Source organism: Carassius auratus, chromosome 40 (genome assembly GCF_003368295.1).
Source record: "Carassius auratus strain Wakin chromosome 40, ASM336829v1, whole genome shotgun sequence".
Lineage (NCBI taxonomy): Eukaryota > Metazoa > Chordata > Actinopteri > Cypriniformes > Cyprinidae > Carassius > Carassius auratus.
This window is the reverse complement of record NC_039282.1, coordinates 12,923,880-12,950,536: the sequence shown is the minus strand read 5'-3', so window position 1 is coordinate 12,950,536 and position 26,657 is coordinate 12,923,880. Positions and strand designations below refer to the sequence as shown.

At 38.4% G+C, this 26,657-nt stretch overlaps 1 protein-coding gene across 12 annotated transcripts in view; it reads left to right on the top strand.

The window, feature by feature from the left end:
* Positions 1-21,951, top strand: part of LOC113058632 (MDS1 and EVI1 complex locus protein-like) — a 145,705-nt gene extending 123,754 nt beyond the window's left edge. Inside the window, exons 4-17 of one of the 12 annotated variants that reach the window (XM_026226709.1) lie at positions 2,769-2,875; positions 2,950-3,192; positions 3,350-3,497; positions 3,937-4,090; positions 7,103-8,498; positions 8,600-8,687; positions 10,276-10,302; positions 13,394-13,560; positions 14,365-14,442; positions 15,954-16,123; positions 16,304-16,448; positions 18,645-18,881; positions 18,999-19,170; positions 19,942-21,951. In XM_026226709.1, coding sequence (XP_026082494.1) covers positions 2,769-2,875; positions 2,950-3,192; positions 3,350-3,497; positions 3,937-4,090; positions 7,103-8,498; positions 8,600-8,687; positions 10,276-10,302; positions 13,394-13,560; positions 14,365-14,442; positions 15,954-16,123; positions 16,304-16,448; positions 18,645-18,881; positions 18,999-19,170; positions 19,942-20,070 — 3,261 coding nt within the window. In that variant the 3' untranslated portion in view covers positions 20,071-21,951. Of the gene's footprint in view, positions 1-2,768; positions 2,876-2,944; positions 3,193-3,349; positions 3,498-3,933; positions 4,115-7,102; positions 8,499-8,596; positions 8,688-10,275; positions 10,303-13,393; positions 13,561-14,364; positions 14,443-15,953; positions 16,124-16,303; positions 16,449-18,644; positions 18,882-18,998; positions 19,171-19,941 lie in introns of all 12 variants that reach the window. The other 11 variants (XM_026226705.1, XM_026226699.1, XM_026226703.1 and 8 more) reach the window with 11 other exon arrangements.
* Positions 21,952-26,657: the final 4,706 nt, after the last annotated feature.

Sequence of the window (26,657 nt, the reverse complement as noted above, 5' to 3'; positions counted from 1 at the left end):
TGGGAGCATCCATGGATTTATTTATTTAGTTAGTAATTATAGTAGATTTACTATATATTACTATACAGTCCCAGCCACCCTTAGTAAATATGTTCAAAGGTGGCTTGCAAAATTATCATTTTAATCTTTCATTTTTTTTAAATCACAAAATTCTTACCTATCATTGAAGTAAACAGTTGAAATTGAGGGAAAACACATTATGAACTAAATGTTTTCCTCCAATGCATATTGCACGTTGTGTCTATAAATCATCCTAATGCACTATGAAGAGGAGCGTTTGAGTGGCCAAAGACTCTCCAAGGATCAAAGCTGGAGAATCGTAAAGATTAGTTGAGTCTTGGGTTAGAAAGTATAAAAAAATTAAAAATAAATATAAAAAAGCACTACATCACTACATGTTGTTCGGAAGGTTTCAAGAAAAATCTTCTACGCTCATTCAAAAAAAAAAACTAGATTGGAAATGATTGGAACTTTGCATGGGACTGGCTTCTATGGTCACATGAAACTAAAAAAATGAGCTTTTTGGCAGCAAATCCACCAGATGGGTAAAAAGTACCCCATGCCTAAAGTTAAATATACTACTGGATCTTTAATGTTGTTGGCCTATTTTTCTGCAGGAGGTCCTGGACATCTTGTTCAGATATTGGCATCATGGATCAAATCAAATACCAACAGATAGAAAATCAAAACCTTACTGCCTACTTTAGAAATCTTATAATAGGTCATGGTTGGCTCTTCCGGCAGATCAATGATCCAAAACAAACATCAAAATCAATACAAAAATGTGCCACTAATGACAAAATGAAGCTTCTGCCATGGCCATCTCAGTTCCCTGACCTGAACCCTGTAGAAAATGAGTGAGGAGAACTGAAGAGAAGAGAATCTGTGAACCTGAAGGATCTGGGGTGGTTCTGTATAAAGGAATGTTCTCTGATCTCTTGTCAGGTGTTCTCCAAACTCATCAGGCATTATATGAGAAAACTCAGAGCTGTCATATTGGGAAAATGACGTTGCAATAATTGGGTGCCAATAATAACATAAACTAGAGAAAAACATTTATTTCATAATAAGATTTCCATTGATTTACTTCAATGATAGGTCAGAATTTTGTGAATTCTTTGAATAAAAGATCCAAAAGATAAATGATGTAAATTTATTTTCACAGCCACCTCTGTTTATACTTACCAAGGGTGCCAATATTAGTGGTTGGGACTGTTTTTAAACATCCAGAGCAAATTTATCCCATCTACTAATTTTGAAAGATGTAGTAACATTGTCCTGATATTTAATGTTCTGTTGTGGTTACCACTCAAAAGTCCTCCCGATAATACGCATTCGTCCTCAGAACAGTGTGTGTGAGCGTGTGCATCTGAAAAGACTTGCAGGTTGGCACTCACCCTTGGCACTGAAGAATCAGTCCATGGCCCAGAATAGGTTGCCAAGAGTGATGCCCTGTAAACTCTCCTGATCTCTGAGCTTGTCTGGCTCGCTGTGTCCTCGACCAACACGTTGTATGAGTGTGTGTTCCTGTATCATTCATCCCATGGCCCCTCACACCGCGTCTGAACAGCTCTGCCTTTGTCTCATACTCACAATATTATTGTGGCCCTTTGCTCCCTGTCTTTGTACGATAAAAACACACACACACTCACAGAAAGAGGGTCATTTGTGACATTGCAAGTACAAGATATCAGAGATCTGCAGGAAGGCACCAGAAGGGGTAGACTGGCCGTGAAAGTGTGTGAGAGAGACTCCGTTCTCATGTTGTCTTGAGGGTCCTGTTAGTTCCCTGTATTTTCCTGTTAAACAATAGAGCAGGACTCAGTCCCTCCGTGTCCCCCACAGCCTGCTGGGTCTTGTACACACACACACAAACACACACACACACACACTCACACATAATAACCATGGCGTTTCCAAGGGGTCTCCACCTCACTGTTGCCTTTATCATATTATCAGGGGTTTTTGTGCATGTGTGTCTGATTGTGTGACATCCCTAATAAGAATGCTCAAATGTCACCACCAGATCCTAACAGGAAGTGAGCTGTCTAATGCCTTCAAGGCTTGCCAAAAATAACACCATCCAAATAACACAACAGTTTCTCCCGCTACCTATTGTGTTCACGCAGGAAGTGTGTGTGTCAATCAGATAGGTCTCCATTCGGATTCTTTAACACCGTCTCTTTCAAACACAAATGCTCAAGCTCAAGTTCCCATCATTGTTTGTCCATCAAAATGTATCGTCATTTATTTTTTATATCACATGCTCGTAAAAATATAGCCTGTTACACCATTTGAAAAATACTGAGGATCTGATGAAATAAAGTTGAACTGGCATTAAAATCTGATTTGATAGTGGTGTAAAGTTTATCGAGTTTGTTTGTTTTATGAGATAATAGTCATCAAAATTCATAAACAAATTTATGTTGAATAGAAAAAAGCATGTTTTCGAACAGCTTGGCTTATGAAATAACATAATATTTATATATATATATATATATATATATATATATATATATATATATATATATTTATATATATATATATATATATATATATATATATTTATATATATATTTATTTATATATATATATATATATATATATATATATATAGAAACGTTGGTAACATTGTAGATAACATCTTTGGCTTTTGCTCAATGCATGCTTGATGAATATCTTTTCTTCCAAAAATAATAAAAGTAAACTGAAATATTAAACACTAAACAGTATTCTGTCCCATGTTAAATGTCTGCCTCTCTCTCTAGATCTTTTACCGTGTGGTCCGAGAGGTCCAGCCGGGTGAGGAACTCTTACTGTTCATGAAGGCTGAGGAGTTTTCATGTGAGACCATGGCTCCGGACATACATGGTGAGTTAGCACTCATACACACCAACACACACAAACACACACATGCTAACTCACTCGTTTTGTTGTCCTGCAGAGGAGCGGTCAATACCGCTGTGAGGACTGTGACCAGAACTTTGAGTCTGGTATAGAGCTGCTGGACCATCAGAAGCATGTTTGCAGTACGCCGCCTTCCTCCAGCTTCAAGCTGTCAAAGCAGGGTCTGCCCTGCACTGCAGACGATCCTAATCTTGACCCGCTGCACTTCCACACTCACCCCCTGAACTTACCCCACTCCCCACAGGAGTGTAAGGAGTGCGAGCAGGTCTTTCCTGATGCCCAGAGGTAAACAGAATTAGATTAAAGCAAAATTTCAACTGTTGTCCCTTTTTTATGACTACAGACTAACTCTGACCCGAACCCAAATATAATTTTCTTTTGTTTCTACCAAAACAACAAAAAACACAATCAAATCTGTCTCCTTTTCTGTCTGTCTCTCAAGTCTGGACACTCACTCGCTGTCTCACTCCGATGAGAGGGAGTATAAGTGTGATCAGTGTCCAAAGGCCTTCAACTGGAAATCAAACCTGATTCGCCACCAGATGTCACATGACAGCGGCAAGCATTATGAATGTGAAAACTGCTCAAAGGTAGAGTCCAGACATTAGACCAGATGTGTGCAAAACTGGCATCTCTTACTGTAGCTTACCTTCTTTTACCTCAAACCCAACAGTAATTCCATCATGGAAAATACGGTGATAAATACAATTAATAAAAAGCAACTGACTATATAATCACGTATAGTAAGGATTGCAAAATAAAAAGCCTTTTCAACATAAAAATGCAGGAGAAAGATCTTTGTTGTTGTCTTCAAAATTTGTACATCCAGTTCGAGCAAATTCATAAGCGTGAACCTATAGATGTCAGTGTTTGTTTTTGTTTACTTTTGTAGAAATAATCAGTTCTGGTACTTTTGGATTGCAACTTTGATGTCCAGTCAAAACCATTTGAGATGCACTCCAATATATCACACTGTCAGTAGGCTGTGTATGTAAACTTTGTCCCTGTATCTCTATCTTTACCCAGCAGGTTTTCACAGACCCCAGTAACTTACAGAGGCACATCCGCTCTCAGCACGTGGGGGCGCGAGCTCACGCCTGCCCTGACTGCGGCAAGACCTTCGCCACCTCCTCAGGCCTTAAACAACACAAACACATCCACTCCTCGGTCAAGCCCTTCATATGTAAGTCACTCAGACCCTTCATATGTAAGTCTGCATGCTTTCTACTCTGAACACCACACCACAGAGCTGGAGAGCTCCAGCGTCCTTTTGAAATTCCCGCCAAATTTTAAATCTTTGATTCTAGATAGATCAACTCCACTTTTCAATTTGCTCAACTGGTATTTAAAGACAAGTATACCTTCAATGCACTGTAACTTGCTTTGGATAGAAAGCATCGACCAAATGAATAAATATAAATAAACTTAAATCTGTTTTTGAGACTGGTGGAGCTCTCCAGCTGGCCTGAGTTATCCAGCACTTATGTTGATGTTAGATCTGTTTAAGAGATTAAGTTTAAGAGATTAAGTATATTTATATATATAATATTAATCATATATAAATAGGAAATTAAATATTTCTTACATTTATAAATGTATGTGTGTGTATTTATATACACATAAATATACAGTATACTTACAAATACTGTTAACAAACTTTTGTTTTGGTTGCGATTAATAATAATAATTATTTTATTATTATATTGTGTATTTAGTTAACATTTATATTAATGAATATTAATCTTTAATTTAATAAAAATTTGTTATTCTGTTTATTTGCTATAACCTAAGATTGCTTCTTTTACAGGCTATTTGATGTACAGTATTTATTGACTGTGTGTGTGGGTGTGTGTGTGTGCTGTCTCTGTCTCTGTACACTCCATTTATGCTGTGGTGTGTGATGGTTCGCTTTCCAAAATCGGACTCTTTTGATTTTCTGTCAAACCTGTTGAGTTAATGTTACTGACAATATTATACAGTACATACCAGCATAGTCATGTTCTTATAATCCTATCAATCTTTGAAACCCACAATTTACCCTACATTACCCTAACAATGCATGTCAGTACACCACCTGTGCACTCTTGATTTCAATGCATGACCTCTGACCTCCAACCTCATTCGTGAATAACCTAATAATTCTTAATCTCATCCTGCACTTGCCCCTCATAATGATTTAAACGTCTTAAACTGTACTGCGACCTCTGAACTTTGCACGATTGAACTTCATGCATTGACCTGACCCTCGAAGTGCTGATCCCACACAGCTCGTGTAGACGTTACCCCCGCACCCCACCACATATCAGACAGTAACTAGCTTGCTAACTCTAGCCATTCCGGGAAAATCACTACCACATGCAGGCCGACTCATACAGAGACTTAGGCACAGGCATTTACAGCAATCAGCATTTGAACAAGCACAGCTAACAACACTTAATGACCTCGCAACAACACACACACCGAAATCCACCACACGCATGCACTTTGATGCATGCACAGGCAAATATACACTCTGTAACAAAGTGAGCCTTATTGAGTCTTATTTTTATGATTTGTTAACATACTTATATTTCAATTCAATACTGAAAGGTATTGCTAAAATATAATTCAGTCAATGTATCAAATCATTCCAAGTTATTCACTTATGAGGTTTAAACTCAGTATTGACCTCTTTACAAACAGACCCATGAACTCATTTGTGTCTTCATTTGCATGTATGTATTCATATACATCATTCTGGATTTGTTACTGAAACAAACACTGACAACAATATTGTTAACTATGCTAAACTAAAAGAGAAAATCTCTTTTTTTCATAAACACTCACACACATTTGTTTTACCACTGGCTGTTCACCACTGCGGAATGTGTTTATAATATTTCGTCATGGTTTATTAAGACCTGACAAATTACAGTACTCTGAAGTGCTCACAGATCTTCCTAAAACACGCCCCAGATTTCACACCTGTTCATCCAAGTGAGTCCAGTTGTTCACAAATATATATAAAAAATGTGTGTGCGTATTCCTGAATGTATGATATCCAAGCAGTATGTGTGTGAACGAAAAAAAACCCTTAAAGTGATAGTTCACCAAAAATAATAAAATCCTTTCATTTACTGGGAGAGTTGTATTGTTCCAAAACTGTTCCAAAGTATTTCAAATGCAAAAGTAAAATATACAATAAACAGATAAGAAATTGTTGAGAAAGTTTTCTTGAAAAGTATTCTCATAGCTTCATAACATTAAGGTTGAACCACTGTCACATGGACTATGTTATCGGTATTCTTACTACCTTTCTGGGCCATAAAACATTTCAGTTGCATTGTAGTCTATGGAGGGTCAGAAAGCTCTTGGATTTCATCAAAAACAATCTTAATTTGTGTTCTGAAGATGAACAAAGGTCTTACGGTTTTGGAACAAGAGGGTGAGGGCATGAGTACATTTTCATTTTTGGGGGAACTAACCTTTTAAGTCATTCTTTTACCCTGCACTAATATTTACATCGCATCTCTTGATCAGTCTGTTTGAGTGACCGACTCTGTAAACACACATCATGGTAGAACATCCTCTTTCTGCACCTCACACCTCATGCAGTCCGACAGGGATTAGCAAACCCACCCTGCTACACTCCCATAAATTTTTAAAACATAACATTTGCAATAGGATATGTGATTATGAAGAGAAATGTTAGTGGACAAAAGGCTTCATTTCACACTAGAGGTGTTAGACTGGTAATGTATAGGGTGATTTTATCACTTTCAGAGTGTGCATTAGGGACTTAACAGTATACACTGCTGTGTGCAGTGACATGAACAGCAAGAGTTTAGGATTCATCGTGGGTTTTAAGAATGTTCTTTGACGATTGAATATTGTGTAATTATGTGAGATTTATGTGTGTGTTTATAATAGACAGGGACGTCGCTTGGTCCATGGGAACGGACCTGCAGTAGAGGATTCATTCAACTCTGTTTCCTTCTCACGCTTAAAATAGAGCCATTGTGATGCCCTTGTCTCTGTGTGTGTGTGTATGTGTGTGTGTGTGTGCACCTGCGTTTGACATTGCATTCTTTCATTTGCCATCCTTGCCTGTCCTGCATTTTTGTTTGTTTTGTTTGCATTTTTGAATGAATGTATGTGTGGCATGCCTAAACTGACCATTCTTTTCCATGGTATTTCCATGTCTCACTGTCTCTAGGTGAGGTCTGTCACAAATCTTACACACAGTTCTCCAATCTGTGCCGCCACAAACGCATGCACGCGGACTGTCGCACTCAGATCAAGTGCAAAGACTGCGGACAGATGTTTAGCACCACGTCATCCCTAAACAAGCATCGGCGCTTCTGTGAGGGTAAAAACCATTTTGCTGCTGCTGCAGGAGGATTGTTTGCCCAGGGCATGGCCCTCCCTGGCACCCCTGGCCTAGACAAGTCTGCACTGGCTGGAATGAGCCATGGGAGTCCTGGTTTAGCAGACTATTTTGGGACAAACAGGCACCATGGTGGGCTGACATACCCAGCAGCCCCTCCGGCATTCCCATTCAGTTTTCCAGGGCTTTTCCCATCAGGACTTTACCACCGGCCCCCTATAATCCCATCCATGTCACCCATTAACGGCCCATCGAATGGTGAATTACGAAAGAGTCCGCTGCTGTCCTCACCCATCTCTGGGTCACGTGACCTCTTGAAGAGTTTATGCAAGGATTCGTTCAACGGGGAGAGCGTGGAACGTCAGCGGGAAGGATCTGTCTCCAAACCAAGGCATAGCGGGAAGACGAGTGACCATTCAGAGAGTAGTGATCTGGACGATGTCAGCACTCCGAGTGGGAGTGAGCTTGAAAGCACTTCAGGTTCAGAGTTGGACAGCGAAGCAGAAAGCGACCGAGAACGGGTGCGAGGGTGGGAGAACGGGAAGGGCCCGAAAAGGAAGTCAAGTGGGTTCAATGATGCCCAAAGCCCAACTCTTGTCAGCTCCAGTAGTAGTAGCAACACCAATAACGGAAAAGACTTTCCTGTGCCGGGGCTCCTTTCGTCATCTTTGGACGAGCAAACGGCTGTTTCTGGTGCTGTTAATGACTCGATAAAGGCAATTGCCTCCATTGCTGAGAAATACTTTGGTTCTACTGGACTTGCAGGCCTGCAAGACAAAAAAATTGGGGCATTGCCATACCCTTCCATGTTTCCTCTGTCTTTCTTTCCTGCCTTCTCTCCATCAGTATATCCTTTCCCTGAAAGGGAGCAACTTAGACCTCCAGGCCACAAAGGGGAGCCAGAAAGCCCTCCGGTTGAGGGTAAAAAACTTCAGGGCAGAAACGCTGAATCACCTTTTGACCTCACCACCAAGCGGAAGGAAGAACGTCTTGCAGCCAACTGCGGCCCTTTGAAACCTGAAGCCTCACACGTACAATCAACCAACCAGGATCAACCGCTGGACCTGAGTCTTGGTGGACGAACTCAAGGAAAGAGTGTAAGAGGGGAGGAGTTAAAAACGAACCCTGTCTTTGGTGAGGAGAGGATAGAACCGGAGGCACCTAAGGCCGACCCTTCCCTCCAACATGCAAGACCTACGCCTTTCTTTATGGATCCAATTTACAGGTACTGTCAATCACATGTCCTTTCTACTGTGTTAGCATAAAGGAATATAATTAGTTTGGTTAAACTTTCCCTGAGAACTGATAGAAGTTTAATATCAGCAGGGTTGAGAAAAGAAAGATGAACGATCCTTTCGAAGTCCTCAAGGACAAGTATATGCGGCCTGCTCCTGGATTCCTTTTCCACCCACAGGTGAGATTTGTCGGAATATTTTCCCACTGCTAACTCCATTTTATTTTATCACCTCATCCCTACAGTCCTGCAAAAATCATTAGCCTATTTTCAAGAGCCTCTTTCATGCATGTTCCAGACTCAAATGCGCACCATGACCAGTTTGAAAGCTTTCTCATCAGTTATTTCAACCCAGTTTTGTAGTTCCCACCAGTGATACAGAAAGTTGGTGTGCAGAATTGCCAGACATCTTACTTTACTCACAAAATACCATTATAATAACATATCATTATTTTTGCAATAAACTAATTTGGTTTAGTGCCACTAATGGTATAGAAACATGGAACAGAAACAGCACATTAACCAAATTCAAGGCGATTTTAAATACTGACATAACTTTACTTGTCCCATTGAATTAGTTTCTACTATTGACAGAATAACTCTTCATGATCTTGTATTGATGTAATAGCTACAGTATGGTGGCAGTAGTTTTACAGGGCCCTAGTGTTTTAGCTTTAGCATAGCGACTCCATGTTCCTCCATGTGGTTCTTTTACGGAGTGATTAGGTCCAGATGTGAGATTCAGACAAGGTTGGAGTTTTTTGACACATCTCTGTGTGGGTGTCTTTGATTATTATGTCACAATATTATAAACAGTTAAAGTGCCAGACACTGAGCCACGTCCCTGGATGAAGACTATATATAAATGTGTGTGTGTGTGTGTGTGTGTTTGTTTTGTTGTAAATCTGTGTGATTTATGTGTTTATGAGTGATTTTGTCTGAGTGTAAGTGTGTGGTTTAGTGACTGAGTGTCTATGTAACCTCATTAGTGTGTATTAAATAACCTGTCTGCTTTATGTCATTTTATGTTCGCTATCAGTGTTCTGTAAAAATAATACATAGTTCTCAAATAAACCTACACACACACGTCTGGTACATATATAGACCCTGAAACACCCATAGACGCTCACTGGTGTAGTGTTTTATTGGCTGTTTCAGGACAGTGTTTTATGGGCTGTTTCATTGGCCTGAATTATTCCCTTTGTATGCTGTGTCTGTGCAAGATAATATCCACATGTCCCTCACACACTGCCTAACGAGGTGACCTATCAGCATCCACTTTGTTGCACTATCCTCACTGGACTCTCTAAATGGCACCAGGGATGCTATTGACGGCACAGATGTATTATGGGAAATGCAGTTTTAAATCTATTGTAGTAGTGTGATGCTAAGCAGTAGAAAACAATTCAAACATTGGGAGATTAAGTGGATTGTAGGGGGGAAGAAATTAAGAAATAGTTAATGCAATTTAGTTATATTTATATTTTACTGTATTACTTTTTTTCATTTTGTTTAAATCTGTATAATAATTGATAATAAATAATTATCAATAAATTATAAATCTAATTAGTTTTCTTACACCGCTTTTTTCTTCCACTGAACCAGAAATACTCTGTAATATGAGTAATTATAACTAATGCATTGCATTGCATAAAATAAACAATCAGTGTGTGATGTTAACCTTTACGAAACATCACATTGCATAATCACAAACAATCAGTCTAATTCTTGATTTTGATTTGCTGTTTCCCTTCTGTCCTGCCCCCAGTTTCGCATGCCTGATCAGAGAACATGGGTAAGTTACTCCAAATCAAGTCATTCATGTGCTTTCACCACAAACACACACACACACACACACACACACATGCGCACACACACACACACACATACACGCTTAATAATTACATGTTACTCACACACACACCTAACTTTAAAACATGTACCCATAATGCAGCTCACTATTAGCGTGACTTTATAGATGTAATGCATGACTCAAACAAACAAATGCATGGACCAAATCACACCTAAAACAGCTAAATCTGGTCCAAAGTCATTTCCATTTAGGGAAGATCCATGTTTATTTAGCAAACCACCCGTTCTTTTACACTTTTTTTTTGCCTGATCGGTTCAATAAATGACAACTGATTGATTCGTTTTTGGAATTTAGTACCATAAAACAGAACATTTGATCTGTGAAAACACACAACTAGCCTTCAGATGAAACACTCTCTTGTTAAACATTGGAAGAAAGTATTTTGCCTGTGCCGGTGTGAATAAATCCGCTTTGTTCATGTATCATTTGGTGCACGCATGTCTACACTCTTGTATGCCAGTGTGTGTGTTAACCAGACAGAACAGTTGTTATTTCTGATGGCTACCCCTGATAATGCAGTGAATGTGAGTGAATGTGATTATTTACACAGGGAGAGTAACAGACCACAGCTCTGATTTGGGGGTGGCGACACTCCCGTTCGGCATCGCATCACTGGTGGGGTAACAGTCTCTCTGGGACCCTCTCTGAGTGTGTGTGTGATAACACAATGGGGGTTTCCAAACCCAAGACATCTGGTACCCTGATAAGATCAACAATTGAAAAGCTCTTGCTAATGAAGGCCCTCTCAGACACACACAACTGAGAATGGGCAGCTCAACAGCTGCCCTACCACAGAGAGGGTGAAGGCTACTTAGAGATCCAGGAAGTCCAGTCGTTGCCGATCACAGATTTCTTTGTACTTAGTTGTTACAGCAATCATAGAGATACCAATCTATGGTAATATGTTTAGACTTCAAGTACCAATTAAAATGGCTATAATATATGTATGTGTGTGTATTTTTGACCTAGACACACTTGGTGGACAAAATCTCTGTCCCGGTGGAATGTTTTATTGCGCTTTCATAGCTCAGAAGACTTAATGGAGACTTAATGGAGTCTGTTATGTTTCACGCAACTTCGTTTCTCTGATGTTTCTCCCAAAATTCCCAGGGTGAAATGAAAATAGACACAAATGAGTCAATTGTTGACATGCAGTAAGATCTTAAAGCTAGAAAACTGATGTTGATAGCACAGTGCAGATCATTTGGTCTTGGAAGTAAGTGATGAGAAAAAAATTGAGCTCATTAAAACCGACTTTTATTTGCAGACCTCCAATCTGAGCACAGTTTGGGATATTGTAGTCACATGAAATCACTATGGTATTTTTCTCTGGAGAAAAATCATAGAAGCTGGAAAAAAGTCAACAAAAGTCTCAATTTGGTCTGGATTATTAGAGATATTGGTGAGATATTCCTATGGCAACAAATGTTTAAACAATGATTATGTTATTGACTACATGTATAAAAAGTATTTTGTGTGCTCCTTTAGATGATTTGATTACTAGATGTTTGCTGAAAGCTTATGAGTGTTGTGGTTTAGTGGTCAGGCAGAAAAATGACTGTTTTGTTGAGTTGCAAATGCTAATAGAGTGTTAGCTTTGCATTAGTAGAGACAACAAATCTCTTTGTTCATCTCTCCCTCCTTCTCTCTGTCAGTGATTTATGGAGAGAGGGAGAGAGAGTTGGGGTATCCCTAATCAAACAGGTCTGACACTTCACATCCTCCCAGAGGAGTTGAGCCTGACATTCCAACAGAGAAATTTAACTCCAAGCTGTCATTCCTCATCAAATGTCCAAATTATCTTGTGTCGATCTTTTTCTCTTTCAGTGCCTCTTTCTTTGTCCTCTCCTTTAACACAATACTTAAAAATGTTCAGATTTATCCTGTTTCTTTCTTTGATATTGCTTCTAAGAAAACACGCAATCCATCACATATCTGCAAAACTAAGACAAAGATCACGCTTTGACTTTCAACCATTTGTGTATCTTCCATTCATTCATACATGCATAACAGAACAGATTATTTGGTCATTTAGGAGCTTGATCAGAAACGTTTGAGTTTATTCTGAGATATTTAACTTTGTATTGGGATACAGAAAGTCTGATTGCAATTTGAGATCAAGCAGTAGCTGGAGACTTCAGCACAAGTCCCCATTGACTCTCCATTGCTTTCCAGAAAAAATGTCCTTCTTTTTTAGAACTTTCTTAGAATATTTTCTGCAGAAGGAAACATTTCTTTGTGTATGAAAGTCTGGGAGTACTTCAATGTGAATCAGGACTGATTTGTCACCAAAACCCAAAATAAGAAAAAGGGTAAAATTCAATATACGCATGAAAAAATGCAAATCCACTCAGCTATCTGAAAGGCCGTACTGTTGTTCTTCGGTTGATTGACCCACTCGTGTACAGCCAACCCATACCTCCCCCCCACACACACACACACACAGCTCAGTCCCCTCCCTCTCCTTCCTATGATATCATTATTACTGCTGTCTCAGCCTTGATCAGTAATGTCAACATCTTTCATATTGACAAATGTGCTGTCTGCTCATATTGTGCACTGAATGCTTTATGGCCAACATTGAACATGAATCACTCCTGCTCTTTACACACACACACACATTCAGGCCTTATGTTGTTCTCATTCTCTGGCTGACACACACATGTAGCTCCATCCACTTTGAGAGTGTGTCCATTTCTGATGAAAGCAACTGTTAGGCTTAATTAGTAAATTGGCAGCGGTTCTTATCCGCTTGAATCTCTGTGTGTGCGCACATGTGTGGTCCATCTTATAACGTGCATTGTAAGTCGAGTTTCTGTGCCAAAACTGGCCAATACAAATCAGCAAAAGCATTTCACACTGTTATCCCATAGTGAAAGTTCACGGTCAACATTTTGCCCTGCACATCTTGCAACTCCACATCAATAAATGCGATAAATTAATAACACAGTGGGAATGTGTGTCCTTAAAGACCTCACAGTGAGGTAATAAATGTTTTCTCTATCTCTCACAGATGTCGGCGATTGAAAACATGGCCGAAAAGCTGGAATCCTTTGGCTCTTTGAAGCCGGACGGCGGTGACATCATGCGTTCCGTTCCCTCCATGTTCGACTTCCGGGCTCCGCCCACCACCCTTCCTGAGACACTGTTACGCAAAGGCAAAGAGCGCTACACCTGCAGGTAACGATCACTTTTTTCCTAGCACATTATGAACATATCTTATTAAATACACAGCAAATTATCTACCTTTTGAAAACAAAACAAATAACTAAACAAACATACCTTTAAAAAATCTACAACAAAACTAAGAAAACTGTGTAGTAACTAAACAAACAAATCAAAAAAATATTATATCGAAAGTGAATGACTAAGCAAATTGGATAGAAACTAAACAAAAGCATTATATAGTAATTAAACAATAGATAAAAGTATGTAATAAATAAGCAAACAAAACACATTTTAATTATAAACTTCATTTTATAGTGTAATAATTTCATTATATATAAATAACATTATTATTGTTCCAATATAATTTTCACTATTGGATTATCAGGGCCAAAAGAATCTTTGATAAATATAGATTTCAGTATATCAATTCATCTTTAACTTTGTTTAAAAATGTTTAATGTTGCCCTGTCAACCAGATAGTAGGTGCTGCATTATTTACAAAATAACTGTACGTAATAGTATTAATATAATATCAGTATTAATTTTAAAATATTACATTTATTGTTAACACTGGTATATTGTGACACCCTTAATTATGATGAACTAAAGCATAATAAATATTACTAAGTCATTATATTTATAAAAACGTTTGTTTGTGTTTTGTTGTTTAATTAATAAGATGTTTAAGTAAACGTGTTTGATGTTTAATGAGTGTTGACAGCACTTAGCCAGGAATGCAGGGAGTTTTTGGGAAGTGTGTGTGTGTGTGTGTATTGCTGAGTATTGTTCCTGGAGATCTGTTTCCTTCCCCTATAGATACTGTGGCAAGATATTCCCACGCTCGGCCAACCTTACAAGACATCTACGGACACACACGGGAGAGCAGCCTTACAGGTGACACATTGTCCCACACACACACACACATTAATATATACTGTATAATGTAATCAGTTATTCATATACTTGAATGAGCTGAATTATATGTTAATACACAAACCATTAAGCTATGATTAACTATATTGCAGAAGAATTATTTATTGTGATAATTATTATTGCTAAAAGTACTTTTTGAACATTAGTGTGTTTGTACAGGAGACTGCTACCACAATTTTATAATTCTATGCATTTTATTTCTGTTAAATGTTTTCTATTATGACAGTATGATGTGTCCATAAATTAGAATATCTATTTAGATATATATATATTTAATCAAATGTAACCGTAATATGAAAAATATCATAGTTTGGAAAAGATTTGACAGTTTGTGACATTGTTGAGTTTTATACTGGGTCTTTTTCATATATAATTTAATATATAATAGTGTTCCTGTAGCTCAGTTGGTAGAGCATTGCACTATCAAGCGCAAGGTTGTGGGTTCGATTCCCCGGGAACACATGATAAGTAAAAAATTGATAGCCTGAATGCACTGTAAGTTGCTTTGGATAAAAGCGTCTGCTAAATGCATAAATTTAAATTAACATTTTTAAATTTAAATTTAAATATATTTACCACAAAAGACTACATTTCCAATGATTGAAAACCTGTTAATATCAGGAAAATTAAAACTGATTTTTTTTAGAACAAAACGAAAAATTGTAGAATTTAATAATCTTCATTATTATATATTATTTCTTAATTTTAGTATTTGATATTTAAAGTTATTGTCATTTGGTAAGAGTCAGGTGACGTCCACAAGAGAGAAGGACAGACAGACAGACAGACACACAGGGAGACTGAAGGAAGTGTGTATGAATAATGGAGGTGATGAGTGGCGTACAGCTGCAGGCCAGCAAAGGCAGCTGGGTAATTAGGTCTGTGTTTAGGGCTCAGAAACTTTCAGGGAGTTTTAAAATACTGCACAGAAACAGGGGTGCGCACACACTGTATTTGTGGTCCGCCTGACCACAGGGGAGGTTTGTACAGGGCTGTGTTACTTTCCAGATAACTAGCCTCAATCTCCTTGTGCTGGCAATGCTTTAAACAAGCCGGTGATCAGCCTTTAACTGCAATTTAATTTCTATTTTTTCTCTTGCATTTGGAGGGGGGCGAGATAGAGAGAGAGGGAGAGATAACAGGTTCCTGGGAGATGCAATTTAGCGCACAACTCTTACGGTGGAGGGGAAGATATGATCACGTAATCATACGGATAATTCTGCGTGAAGAGACTTGGCACATGCAGTCGCTTTCAGAGCAGAGGGAGGATGTGGACGAGAGTTTGAGAGTTACTGAGTTGGCCAAAGATTAGAGACAAAGAGTTCATGACCACTCAATCATGTGTTTTGGACCCTGCGTGTGTGTGAGACGGATAACATGAGAGTGTTTGATTTCCCGTGTCTATGTATTGTAAATACTGTACTGTCTAATTATGTTCATATGTGTGTGTGTGTGTGTGTGTGTGTCCACAGATGTAAGTACTGCGATCGTTCGTTCAGTATTTCATCCAATCTCCAGCGTCACATCCGTAACATCCATAACAAAGAGAAACCCTTCAAATGCCATCTTTGTGACCGCTGCTTCGGGCAACAAACCAACCTGGACCGGCACCTCAAAAAGCACGAGAATGGTAATTTATCAGGTATCCTCACACATATACAGACAAACAAATTAATTACATTTCTTTAATAATCTATGTGAATATACTGTATATTCATAATTTATGTTTAGCATTTGTAAATAACCTTATCAGTAACTGTTATTTAGTTCATGTTTGCATTAATACGCACAGAAGATACTGATATATTGTGTTCATGTGTAGGCACGGCAATGTCATCGCCCCGTTCAGAGCTGGACAGTGGCAGTGCCATCTTGGAGGACAAGGAGGACTCGTATTTTAACGAAATACGAAACTTCATCAGTAACACAGCACAGAACGCCACGTCTCCGTCACACTCTGAGGAAGGGTAAACACCATCTTCTTCCTCATTTATACTAATAAATACAGCTTTTGGTGGGTTGAACAGCTCTTCAAACACTGAGCTTGTACAAGCAGGTTCAAATAAATCTTCACATGGGTTCTCAGTCCACCTCACAATTTTCTGTCAAATTGTAATATTTAATTGCATTATTAATGTATCAATTGTATTAAATAATAATGTATTTTTTAAAATAATAAAATCTAAATCTAAAGTCCACAGACTGAACTTCTATGAAAAATGTTAGATATATACATTACAAATAGTCATGTGTGGGCTCACACACACATGCAAGCGGAGTGTCCATTAGGCTGTCAGTCATCAGTCGGCGCGAGTTGCCTCAAGCAGATTGGAGGTTATTATACACAAACATTACTGAACACAACACTTCTCATGCCTTATTCATTAACCCTCACCTCTGAGTGAATAGCATCACATGAAAGAAGCAGCCTGGTATCGCAGTGTGTATTAAGCACACATGTGAACGTATCTGTGTGCGTACATATATTCTGTACGGTTGTTAATCATTAGCCTGTCGCCTGCGGTTTTTAAGAGCAAAGATTAGGGCAGGTCTCCAGCAGGACGTGATTACTGATTGGCCGATTGCGAGCACGTGCAGAACGCTGTTGACTTTTGGCTGCGTGCGCGTACATGAATTTTGCCATCTGCATATGATAATTATCGCTGATCATTTCCCAGCAGCGATCATCAGGTTGGACGACGGTTTTAATGTTTGAACTGGTCATCTGTGTGTGCATGTGTGTGTGATAGATAAAGATCTTACAGGCTTTTGTCTTTTGATTTCTTCACTGTTTCATTAAAAAGATCCTAGGGTTTGCACGCGTCCCACATCTGGTCCCAACATGTGTTTGTGAACAGGAAGTAGGTGTGGGAGAGGAGGTCAGAGGTCGTTGAATGTTTCCTGTCAGAGTGACTGCTTCTGATAGGTACTCTATCCTCCACAAATTACCACAGCTCTCTCTAATTAGCCGACCTGTTTTCATCATCACGCCATCGCTGCCTCTCTCGTACTCTCGTCCCCTCTCTCGCAGTATTAGCGGTGTGCCGAGTGATGAGAGAAGGTGATTTCAGGGATTAACCCAGATGTGAAAAGGGCTTTATATGGGTCACCCTGCAGAGTTACGCTAATCTGAGGATAGAACCGAGATGTAGAGCTGAAATAGATGGAGGTGAGAGATGAAACCTAGAGGAAACGTGTTATTAGACATGATGGATGGATGGATGGATGGATGGACGGTCAGACAAATGGACATACGGACCAATAGGTAGGTCGGTAGATAGATAGATAGATAGATAGATAGATAGATAGATAGATAGATAGATAGATAGATAGATAGACAGACAGACAGACAGACAGACAGACAGACAGACAGATAGATAGATAGATAGATAGATAGATAGATAGATAGATAGATAGATAGATAGATAGATAGATAGATAGATAGATAGATAGATAGATAGATAGATAGATATTTTCATTGCACATACACATAGACTTGTATTTTCTCATCCTCTCTACATTCATAATCTTTCCTCTGTTTTTAAGTTCAGATAGGAAGTTGCTATTTTTAAGTCAAGGAAATAGTAGAATCAGGACAAAACGAGTGAATCAGCCTTAATGTGGTTCCTTTGGCCGAAGTATATTTGTGTGTGTGTGTGTGTGTGTGTGTGTGTGTGAGTTTGGATAGCTGGCCTCTGGCTCTGCTTTGGCAGCTCCTTCTCTCCACTCACCAAATGGGCTGTCAACTAAATATTTGGCCTATTAGATGAATTGGAGATAGAGAAGAAAATAAACTAGGGAACAAGGAGATGTGAGCTGTTTGAGGGAGAGAGAGAGCTGAATATAAGTGAGAGGAAGTGTAGGGGCCTGCTGTAGAAGTGCCCTGCCAATGGGCGGCTCGTTTCTGCCAACCAGAGGCCCTCTTAACTGATGACAAACAGTCTCTTTCTCCAACACAGATTCGCCTTCTTTCTTTGAGCATTTCCTTTCATTTAGAAAGCTCGGGCATGTGGTTCTGCTTTTTAAGGTGGTTTATTTTTTCGAGACAAACAGAACTTGGTTTCAGCGCTAAATGATTTTCTTTCTGTAATCAGGGATCGGCATATCAGTCGAAATACATGCCTGCATATCGTCACTGCAACTGATGTCTCTGTTCTCTGTAGGCTGAATGGCAGTCATTTTGATGGCGACAAAGCCCTGCCTGGTCAGGGGTCACGTGACCTGGATGAAGAAGAAGGGGAGGAGCTTGGAGCAGAGGAAGAGGAGGTGGAGCATAGTGACAGTGCCAGGAAACCCAGCGAGGATGGCGTGCCTAGCAGTCTGGATCATGACATAAACGATGACATCGATTTCGAGGGACCAGATGATCTGGAGATAAATAGCAAATCTTTGCCACGAAGGCATGTATAGCAAAAAAACCTATAAAAAACCTTGTAAAGTAATCTTTATATCCATTCTTTTTTTATGGGGGATTGGGTTGAATGAATATTTTAAAATAATCTCTGCATCATTTGCAGGTTTAATGAGGATGATGATGATGAAGATCACAGCAGTTTCTCCACGCTGGATCACATCCGTCACTTTAGTATGGAGGATGGAGACCTCAGCGACAGTGATGTCATCAGCTTTGGCCCCACCCACCTTCAGGAAGCCATCAAGCAGCCGCTATACAGGAAATCTAAGTCACAGGTATTTCTATGATAACTAGTCAGATACTAGCCTTATCCATGTTTTTCTGTAACGCACAAGTAAGCCTATGGGGTGAGACTAATAATAATAATGAGAAGAATAACCGAAAAACAAGACCTATAGAATTTACAAATTTGCCGCACCCATTTTTAAGTTTAAAAAAAAACTTTCATTTAAAACTTATAATTAAAATACTAATATTTCATTTTAGTGTTATTCATATTAGTAAAGACAAGAACAATAATTAGAAGTATTAATAAAGTATTATTAATAATAACAATATTATTATTAAAATATTAAAAATACTGTACTAAATGTTAAATTAATATAGTAAAAAAATCACTTTAAATAAATTACTTATTTAATTACTGATATTTTATTTTAATGTTAGTATTAATAATAATTAATTAACTCTAATTAATTTTATTAATCAATAAAAATGTATAATATCACATTTGCCTTGAATATTAAATAAAGTTTTATTTAATATTTTTATTTTAGCGTTGTTGTTATTATTATTTAGTTGTTTTATTAGTAAATAAATTGTTCTTATTAATAATTAATAATAACAAGTATCAAATTTTCCATGAATACAATTTGTGTATTAAAATTAACATTATTTTATTGTTTTATTATTTATATGATTAATTATTATTAATAACAAAAATAATAGCATTATTATTATTATTATCATTGTGCATTTATTTATCAAATACATTTTCCATTAATATAGTTGCCGTATTTTTAACTGTATATCTCTCCCTTTTCAAGGCATATGCTATGATGCTGTCACTAGCTGATAAGGAACCACTCCATTCGCCTACCCATAATGCCCCGATGTGGCACAGCTTGGCCCGCACTGCAGAACCCAGCGCCATTCAGTCTCTCAGTCACGTATGACACACCCATGTACCATGTGACCTAACTTAACATTGTGTTAGACTTCTGCCAGAGTCCCCGGTCCACACTCACACCTGCACAAGTGCCCAAATCCTCATTCACTTCCACCACACACACAACCAGACCCTGTGCATAGCAGCTCACTGTCCCAGAAACATCAACAAATGGTTGATTGACTGTTTGATTGACTTATTGATTGAGTACCGTTTGTAGGAATGACATTAGTGTCAGTAATTTTGACGGTGAGGATGAAGACGATGATGACAATGGTAGTAATACGTAATAATAAATGTATTTATTCTGTCAAGTTCTAATGTTTTGCCCAGCAGTGGCAGCTGTTGAACAGTTTTTGAGATTGCTAATGAAAAGTCGGTGTCATGATTGTGAGTTTTGTCCGCTAAAACCAATGGTTACTAAGAGTAACAAATGAGTGTCTTCCACAAAACAAATGTGATCGCAGACTATTCGGGCACAACGCCTACCGGCCTGTAAATTTTGTTAGAATTAACGCCATCACACACAAACAAATAAATGCAAATACAGGCACGCGAAACAACCATGTGTTTTTCAAGCATTTTAACAGTTTCTTTTAAGTCTTGTACAGAAACGTACAAGTTTACAAACTTATGCGAGGGGTCGTGGGGTTAGTGTTTCTCTTTTTAAGATATTCTCCAGGAGTTTGTGAATCGAAAAACGTATACAGATACAGATAAAAGGTGTGACCTTTCCACCTCTCACTGACGCTGCTTGTAAAACAAAAACAAAACAAAAAACAAAAAAAGGTGTAAGGAGTGAGACAGTGACTATTTTCAAGTTCTGTCAAATTAAAGCACTGCATTACCTTCAACCCACTTTCCCGCCAGTTTTTTGCGAAAACATGCTCTTTTTAGTTCGTTTCTTTTTGAAGTTGGAAGAGTGGTTGTAAAACAAATGCTAGAAAAGTCATTTTGTTTAGTTTTTTTTTTAATAAAATGAAAATAAACTAGTTTAAGAACTGAATCTGTAGAACTCACATAAAGGGTATTTTATCATTTCCTCTGTAACCTTTTCCATTAGTTAGCGAACGATACCACTAAATAGCCTGAATGCTAGTCTTTAGCTACACCGTCCTTGTGTGTCTTTCATTTAGAGACAATCATGTGTTCCTTGTGTTTAATTTTATCCCCTTGTCCATTGTTGCTTTGTTTTTGTCTCGGTTGATGTCCTCAATGTTATTACTGTGTATCTTGAAAGTTGTATTTATTTCTCTACAAACTGTAGTTTGTTTACTGAATAGCACTGCTCTCAACCGCCCCCTTGTGTTGAAATGAAGAATTTCTCACTGAAAATTTTGGGCGAAGAGACTACTGGGATTTGTAGAAATGTCTGAATGCCAGATAGTATTAAACATACCATCACAGCTTATACTTCTAATAAAACTGGTAAAGGATATAGATATTACTTAGGTTTTTTGTATGACAATTTATTGATTCAACTGCAAAATATATAAAAAAAAAGAGAAAATAGTAAAAAACAGCTGATATTATTTCTTCATAAAACGCATGATTGGTCCAAGCTGTACTTGGCATTTTCTATGGTTGTCTGCAAGCTTCTGTGACGTTTAGGTCCATGTTGATTTCTTGTGCCAATCCCTGAAGAAATGTCAGATTTTGTTTATCCTCACGAGGTGAAGGACCAAATCTCTCCTAATTCACTTTGTTTTGTTTTTTGTTGATGTTTATAATCCCATTTTTAAAAGTAATCAGTGAGTTGAGGTACTTCTGTTTTAATGCTTTCTACAATGTAACTGTATTGCATTATAATTCAATACTGTGGGAGGAGTTACTGAGAAATAAAAAACTCCTATGTGGGCCGACTGTGCACTCTCACATGGGCTCGGGCTCTGTCTGTCTCTTTTTGTCTTTTATGGTGACTAGAAGAAAGAAATGTCAAGATCATATTTCACCCCAAAATGTTATATATATATATGTATATATAATATACAGTACAGACCAAAAGTTTGGACACACCTTCTCATTCAAAGAGTTTTCTTTATTTTCATGACTATGAAATTGTAGATTCACACTGAAGGCATCAAGGTCTATTTGACCAAGAAGGAGAGTGATGGGGTGCTGCACCAGATGACCTGGCCTCCACAGTCACCGGACCTGAACCCAATCCAGATGGTTTAGGGGTGAGCTGGACCGCAGACAGAAGGCAAAAGGGCCAACAAGTGCTAAGCATCTCTCGGGGAACTCCTTCAAGACTGTTGGAAGACCATTTCAGGTGACTACCTCTTGAAGCTCATCAAGAGAATGCCAAGAGTGTGCAAAGCAGTAATCAAAGCAAAAGGTGGCTACTTTGAAGAACCTAGAATATGACATATTTTGAGTTGTTTCACACTTTTTTGTTATGTATATAATTCCATATATAATTCCACATGTGTTAATTCATAGTTTTGATGCCTTCAGTGTGAATCTACAATTTTCATAGTTATGAAAATAAAGAAAACTCTTTGAATGAGAAGGTGTGTCCAAACTTTTGGTCTGTACTATATATATATATATATATATGTATATGTATTTTGCATAAACAAAATGAAGAAAGATTGCTTGCATTATAACAGTATTAAGCATTTTGTATTAATAATCATATCAAACGTAATGTGAATAAATGTTTTATATATTATTATTATTGTACTAAATTTAATTTGCTGATTCTAATGTAAAAAAAAATTTTTTTATACATTTTTGCAAAAAAGGCCTAAAAATAAGCTTAGATTTCTCAGATATAATTTTGTAGATTTTTAGTTAAATTGTGCTTTATCCATAATCTCCTGTCTCTGAATAAGAGACCTAAATATGCTGGTGCCACTTGATGTTGCAAAAAGGTGTCACTCAATGTGCTGCAGACACACGTTTCTGAAAGAAAGACAATAAAACTCTTTTGATAGCCGCTCCCTCACACACCCACTTGTATTATTTCACACCAAGACGCATAAAAATCTTCTTCACACACACTGCCAGATGGACACAGAGCAAATCTGATCCCCGGTCATCGCTCTCACACTGATCCACTGTCCCACAGCCAGAGAGAGTCTGCAAGAGAGAGAGAAAAGCGGCTGAAAGGGAAAATAAGGAAACAAAAAAGCACGCTGCACTCGTTTGTTTGAGGGAAATGATGGATGAGGTGGAGAGATGTGATGACCTGGCTCATCGCTCAAACTCTCATTGAGAAACAACATTCGACTGACGTCTCTCTCATTGTTTAAATGGGATCCAACTTTTCCAGGCAACCTGATCAGAATCCCTCGTTCTCACCCTCATAATTCTCCCTCCTCCTTTCTTAATCATATTCCCCATTGTCTATTTTTTCCAGAAGGATGCCATTTTTATAACTCTTTTTTTCCAGTCCATCTATTCTTCTCCTTCTGTCCTTTTCTCACCCTATTATTCTCTATCTCTCAGATTTGTAGTGGGTGGATGCCGTTGGGGTGATAAGTGCTTGATCGAGGCTTTGTGTGTGATGAGAGGCAGGGTGGAATTTGCTTGGGAAAATTAGTTAAGACCTCTTTTGTGTTTCCTGCCATTTTCACTCAACATAAACTCGATCTTGCTGCCCCTGTCCGCATTACGTGGGTTAGACGACACTGCCACGCAAAGACAAAACACAGGCACTACACACAAGTCTCTCAGTCTAAACAAATGAAAAATCTGTCAACATTTACTCACCATTGTATTGTTATGAACCTCATTGACTTTCCTTGTATTGACAAAAACTGATCTTTAAAATTTCTTCTTTTGTTTTCCACAGAGGTAAAAAAAAGAAATACAGTTTGGAACAAAAGAAGGATGATTAAATGAAAGAATTATAATTCTTTGCATGAACTATGCCTTTAAGGCTTGTTTAAATTGAGCCCCTAAAAGGACACGGCGATGGTTAGAAAAGAAAAGAAAGAAATTGGAGTAAAATTATATTTTAATGATTTTGCATTATCAAGCTAAAATTTTGCAATCCCCTTAGAAAATTTGCTTTCATTAGATACACTTTCCATTTCATGATGGAAATAATATGAGGTGAGAGGAAAAACTTTATTTCAGAGCTTTTGTGAGTGAATGAAGAGTTTCTTGGGAGAACACAATAGTTTTGCAAAAGGGCACAATGGCATTGTAATATAATGTTTCCTCCCATCTCATATTTTTTTCTATCACCATGTCCCATTAGGGGCTGCACATATTTACACTGATCTAAAAAAATTGGTCAGTTGGACAGTTTGAACTAGCATGAAAAATATGTCAAATCAATCAACAAAATATAAGTACTCTAAAACAGTGGGATGTGACTTGTTGCATTTATCTGAGACTAAGGTAGCACTACAATAAGGTTACATTTATTAACATTAGTTATCTACATCAGTTAACAAGAACTAACAATGAGAAATGCATCTAAAGCATTTATTAATCTTAGTTATGTGTGCAGTTATTAAAAAGTAATATAAAAAGTCAGTTATTTTCAGTGTGCAGACATCAGTTGTTGTTGTTTTCGTTGTTGTTTTCCTGCACCTGAGGCTAATTTGTACTTTTGTACTATATAAATATACATATATGGGTGCGTGTGTAATTTATCGGACATGCATTAGTTATTATGAACTAACATTGAACAGATCTATTTTTTAAATGCCATTAACAAAGTTAATAAATACTGTTACAAATGTTTTGCCCATTGTTAATGTTAGTTAATGCATTGACTAATGTTAACTAATGGGAACCTATTGTAAAGTAAAGTGTTGTCGAGTTCAAATTTGCCCCTTATTTAAGTGGAAACTGAAATGTAAGGTACACACCGGCACTTGAACAGTAAAAGCGGTGTCACACTCAATGATAATTGATGGCCCGCTTTTGGTCAGTGCAAGCCGTCATTCTCTGAGCTCAGCAGGGCATCCTGCTTTGATGAGGTCATCATGGGTCAGCCAGCTCTGATGAGGTCACAGCAGGTCATCCCAGTTTGATGAGGTCGGCTGGAGAGGGTTTTGTGGGTGCTGTAGTAGGGTGAAGGTGATAACGGGTCTACACAAGAGGAAAAGAGGCCAACATGGACTATTACTGACCGGCTGTTTGCCGTGTACGTCTGTCATGTGCGTGAAAGATCACAGGCCAAGGCTTGTACGTCTCCCTCTACAGGGCAGCATCTCAACCCTAACATACTGTCAGTGTGAGTGTGTGTGAGCCCCTCCTGAACACACAGTCACATTTGTCATTCTCAAGGGAGTGGTTGTGTTCGACGGTGGAATTTCCCATTGCATTCATCAGAGTGTATGGATCTATCTAATGAACTAATGAGTCTTTTGGCATAGGTACAAAACAGCCGCACACACGACATCCCACTCTCATATGTGTGTTCAAACACAGGCCCCTCTCTTTTATGGTGACTGAATCATTGTACGTTCTGCCACCACCCTACAGTAGCACCGCAGCCCTGGTCAGGACATCTATCATGGCCCCTGAGTGCAGGGTGTGACGCTGCTGGCACTCTCTCCCTGATTAACTTGGCACTGTTACTTGCCCCCTCGCTAGATGAAACAGCACCCACTGTGCTTAGTAGTGGGCTGGAACAGAAGGCGCTGCAGGCCTTTTATATGTGATGGGCATAGAGAGAGTAACATCTTTAGAGTGATTTCTACTACAACAAGCCATTTTACCACACCACACCACAGCTATAACTATAAGATCACAGAAAAACATCATTGTTGATATCAGTTTCAATAAGTTTTTTATTTTTACAACTGACAACCAATCAGAATCCACTGGACTTTAATGCTGAATTATCTGAATTATCGTATTTGCGACGTTATAATGCTTCTCAGACATGACGTCAATTCATAAAGGAATGGTTTTTTTTTTTTACATCACAATGACTGTAAATGGTGAAAACTTTGTCACTAGGGTTGCCAGGTTTTCCCAACAAACCCGTCCAATTGTTACTCAAAGTCCAATTGCGTTTCGGTGGGGGTCCTCCAGTAAAAATTGGGGTAAAATAGAAGATTTTGGTGTGGTTTATTGGGCTCCTTTTAACCTGCAAACAATCTGCGGCAACAGTTCTAAAGTAGCCCAATTCCGTGGGAAAACCTGTCACTGGGTGTCACTTTGTAAAGACTACACTAGACTACACTTCAGTCTAGTAGGTGGCAGTAATGCACCTTTTTAAGTCACCAATCGCCATGAAACTCGAAAGACGAAGAAGACGATGAAACACGTAATAAGCACGCATGAATTCTTGTATTTGTTTACACGGAGACTATTCATAGTTCCCACCTGGAGCAGTAGCCCCTCACTGCAGAACAAAAGATCCAGGGGCTGAGGTAGGATCCACATCTAGGGGGTGGAGATTGGTAGGTTTAGGGGTGGATTTACAGATCAGGGGGTGGAGATGGTTAGGTTTAGGTATATGTAAGGCGGGAGGAGATGGATCTGGATCCAACCACACCCCCTGAATCCCTGCAGTGAGGACCATCTCACCTGGGGGGCAAAACAAGGCTTTCCTCCACTGACTGCCAGTTACTTTTATGAGGTTTGCATTTAGTAATGATGCAGAAAGACAGTGATATTGAT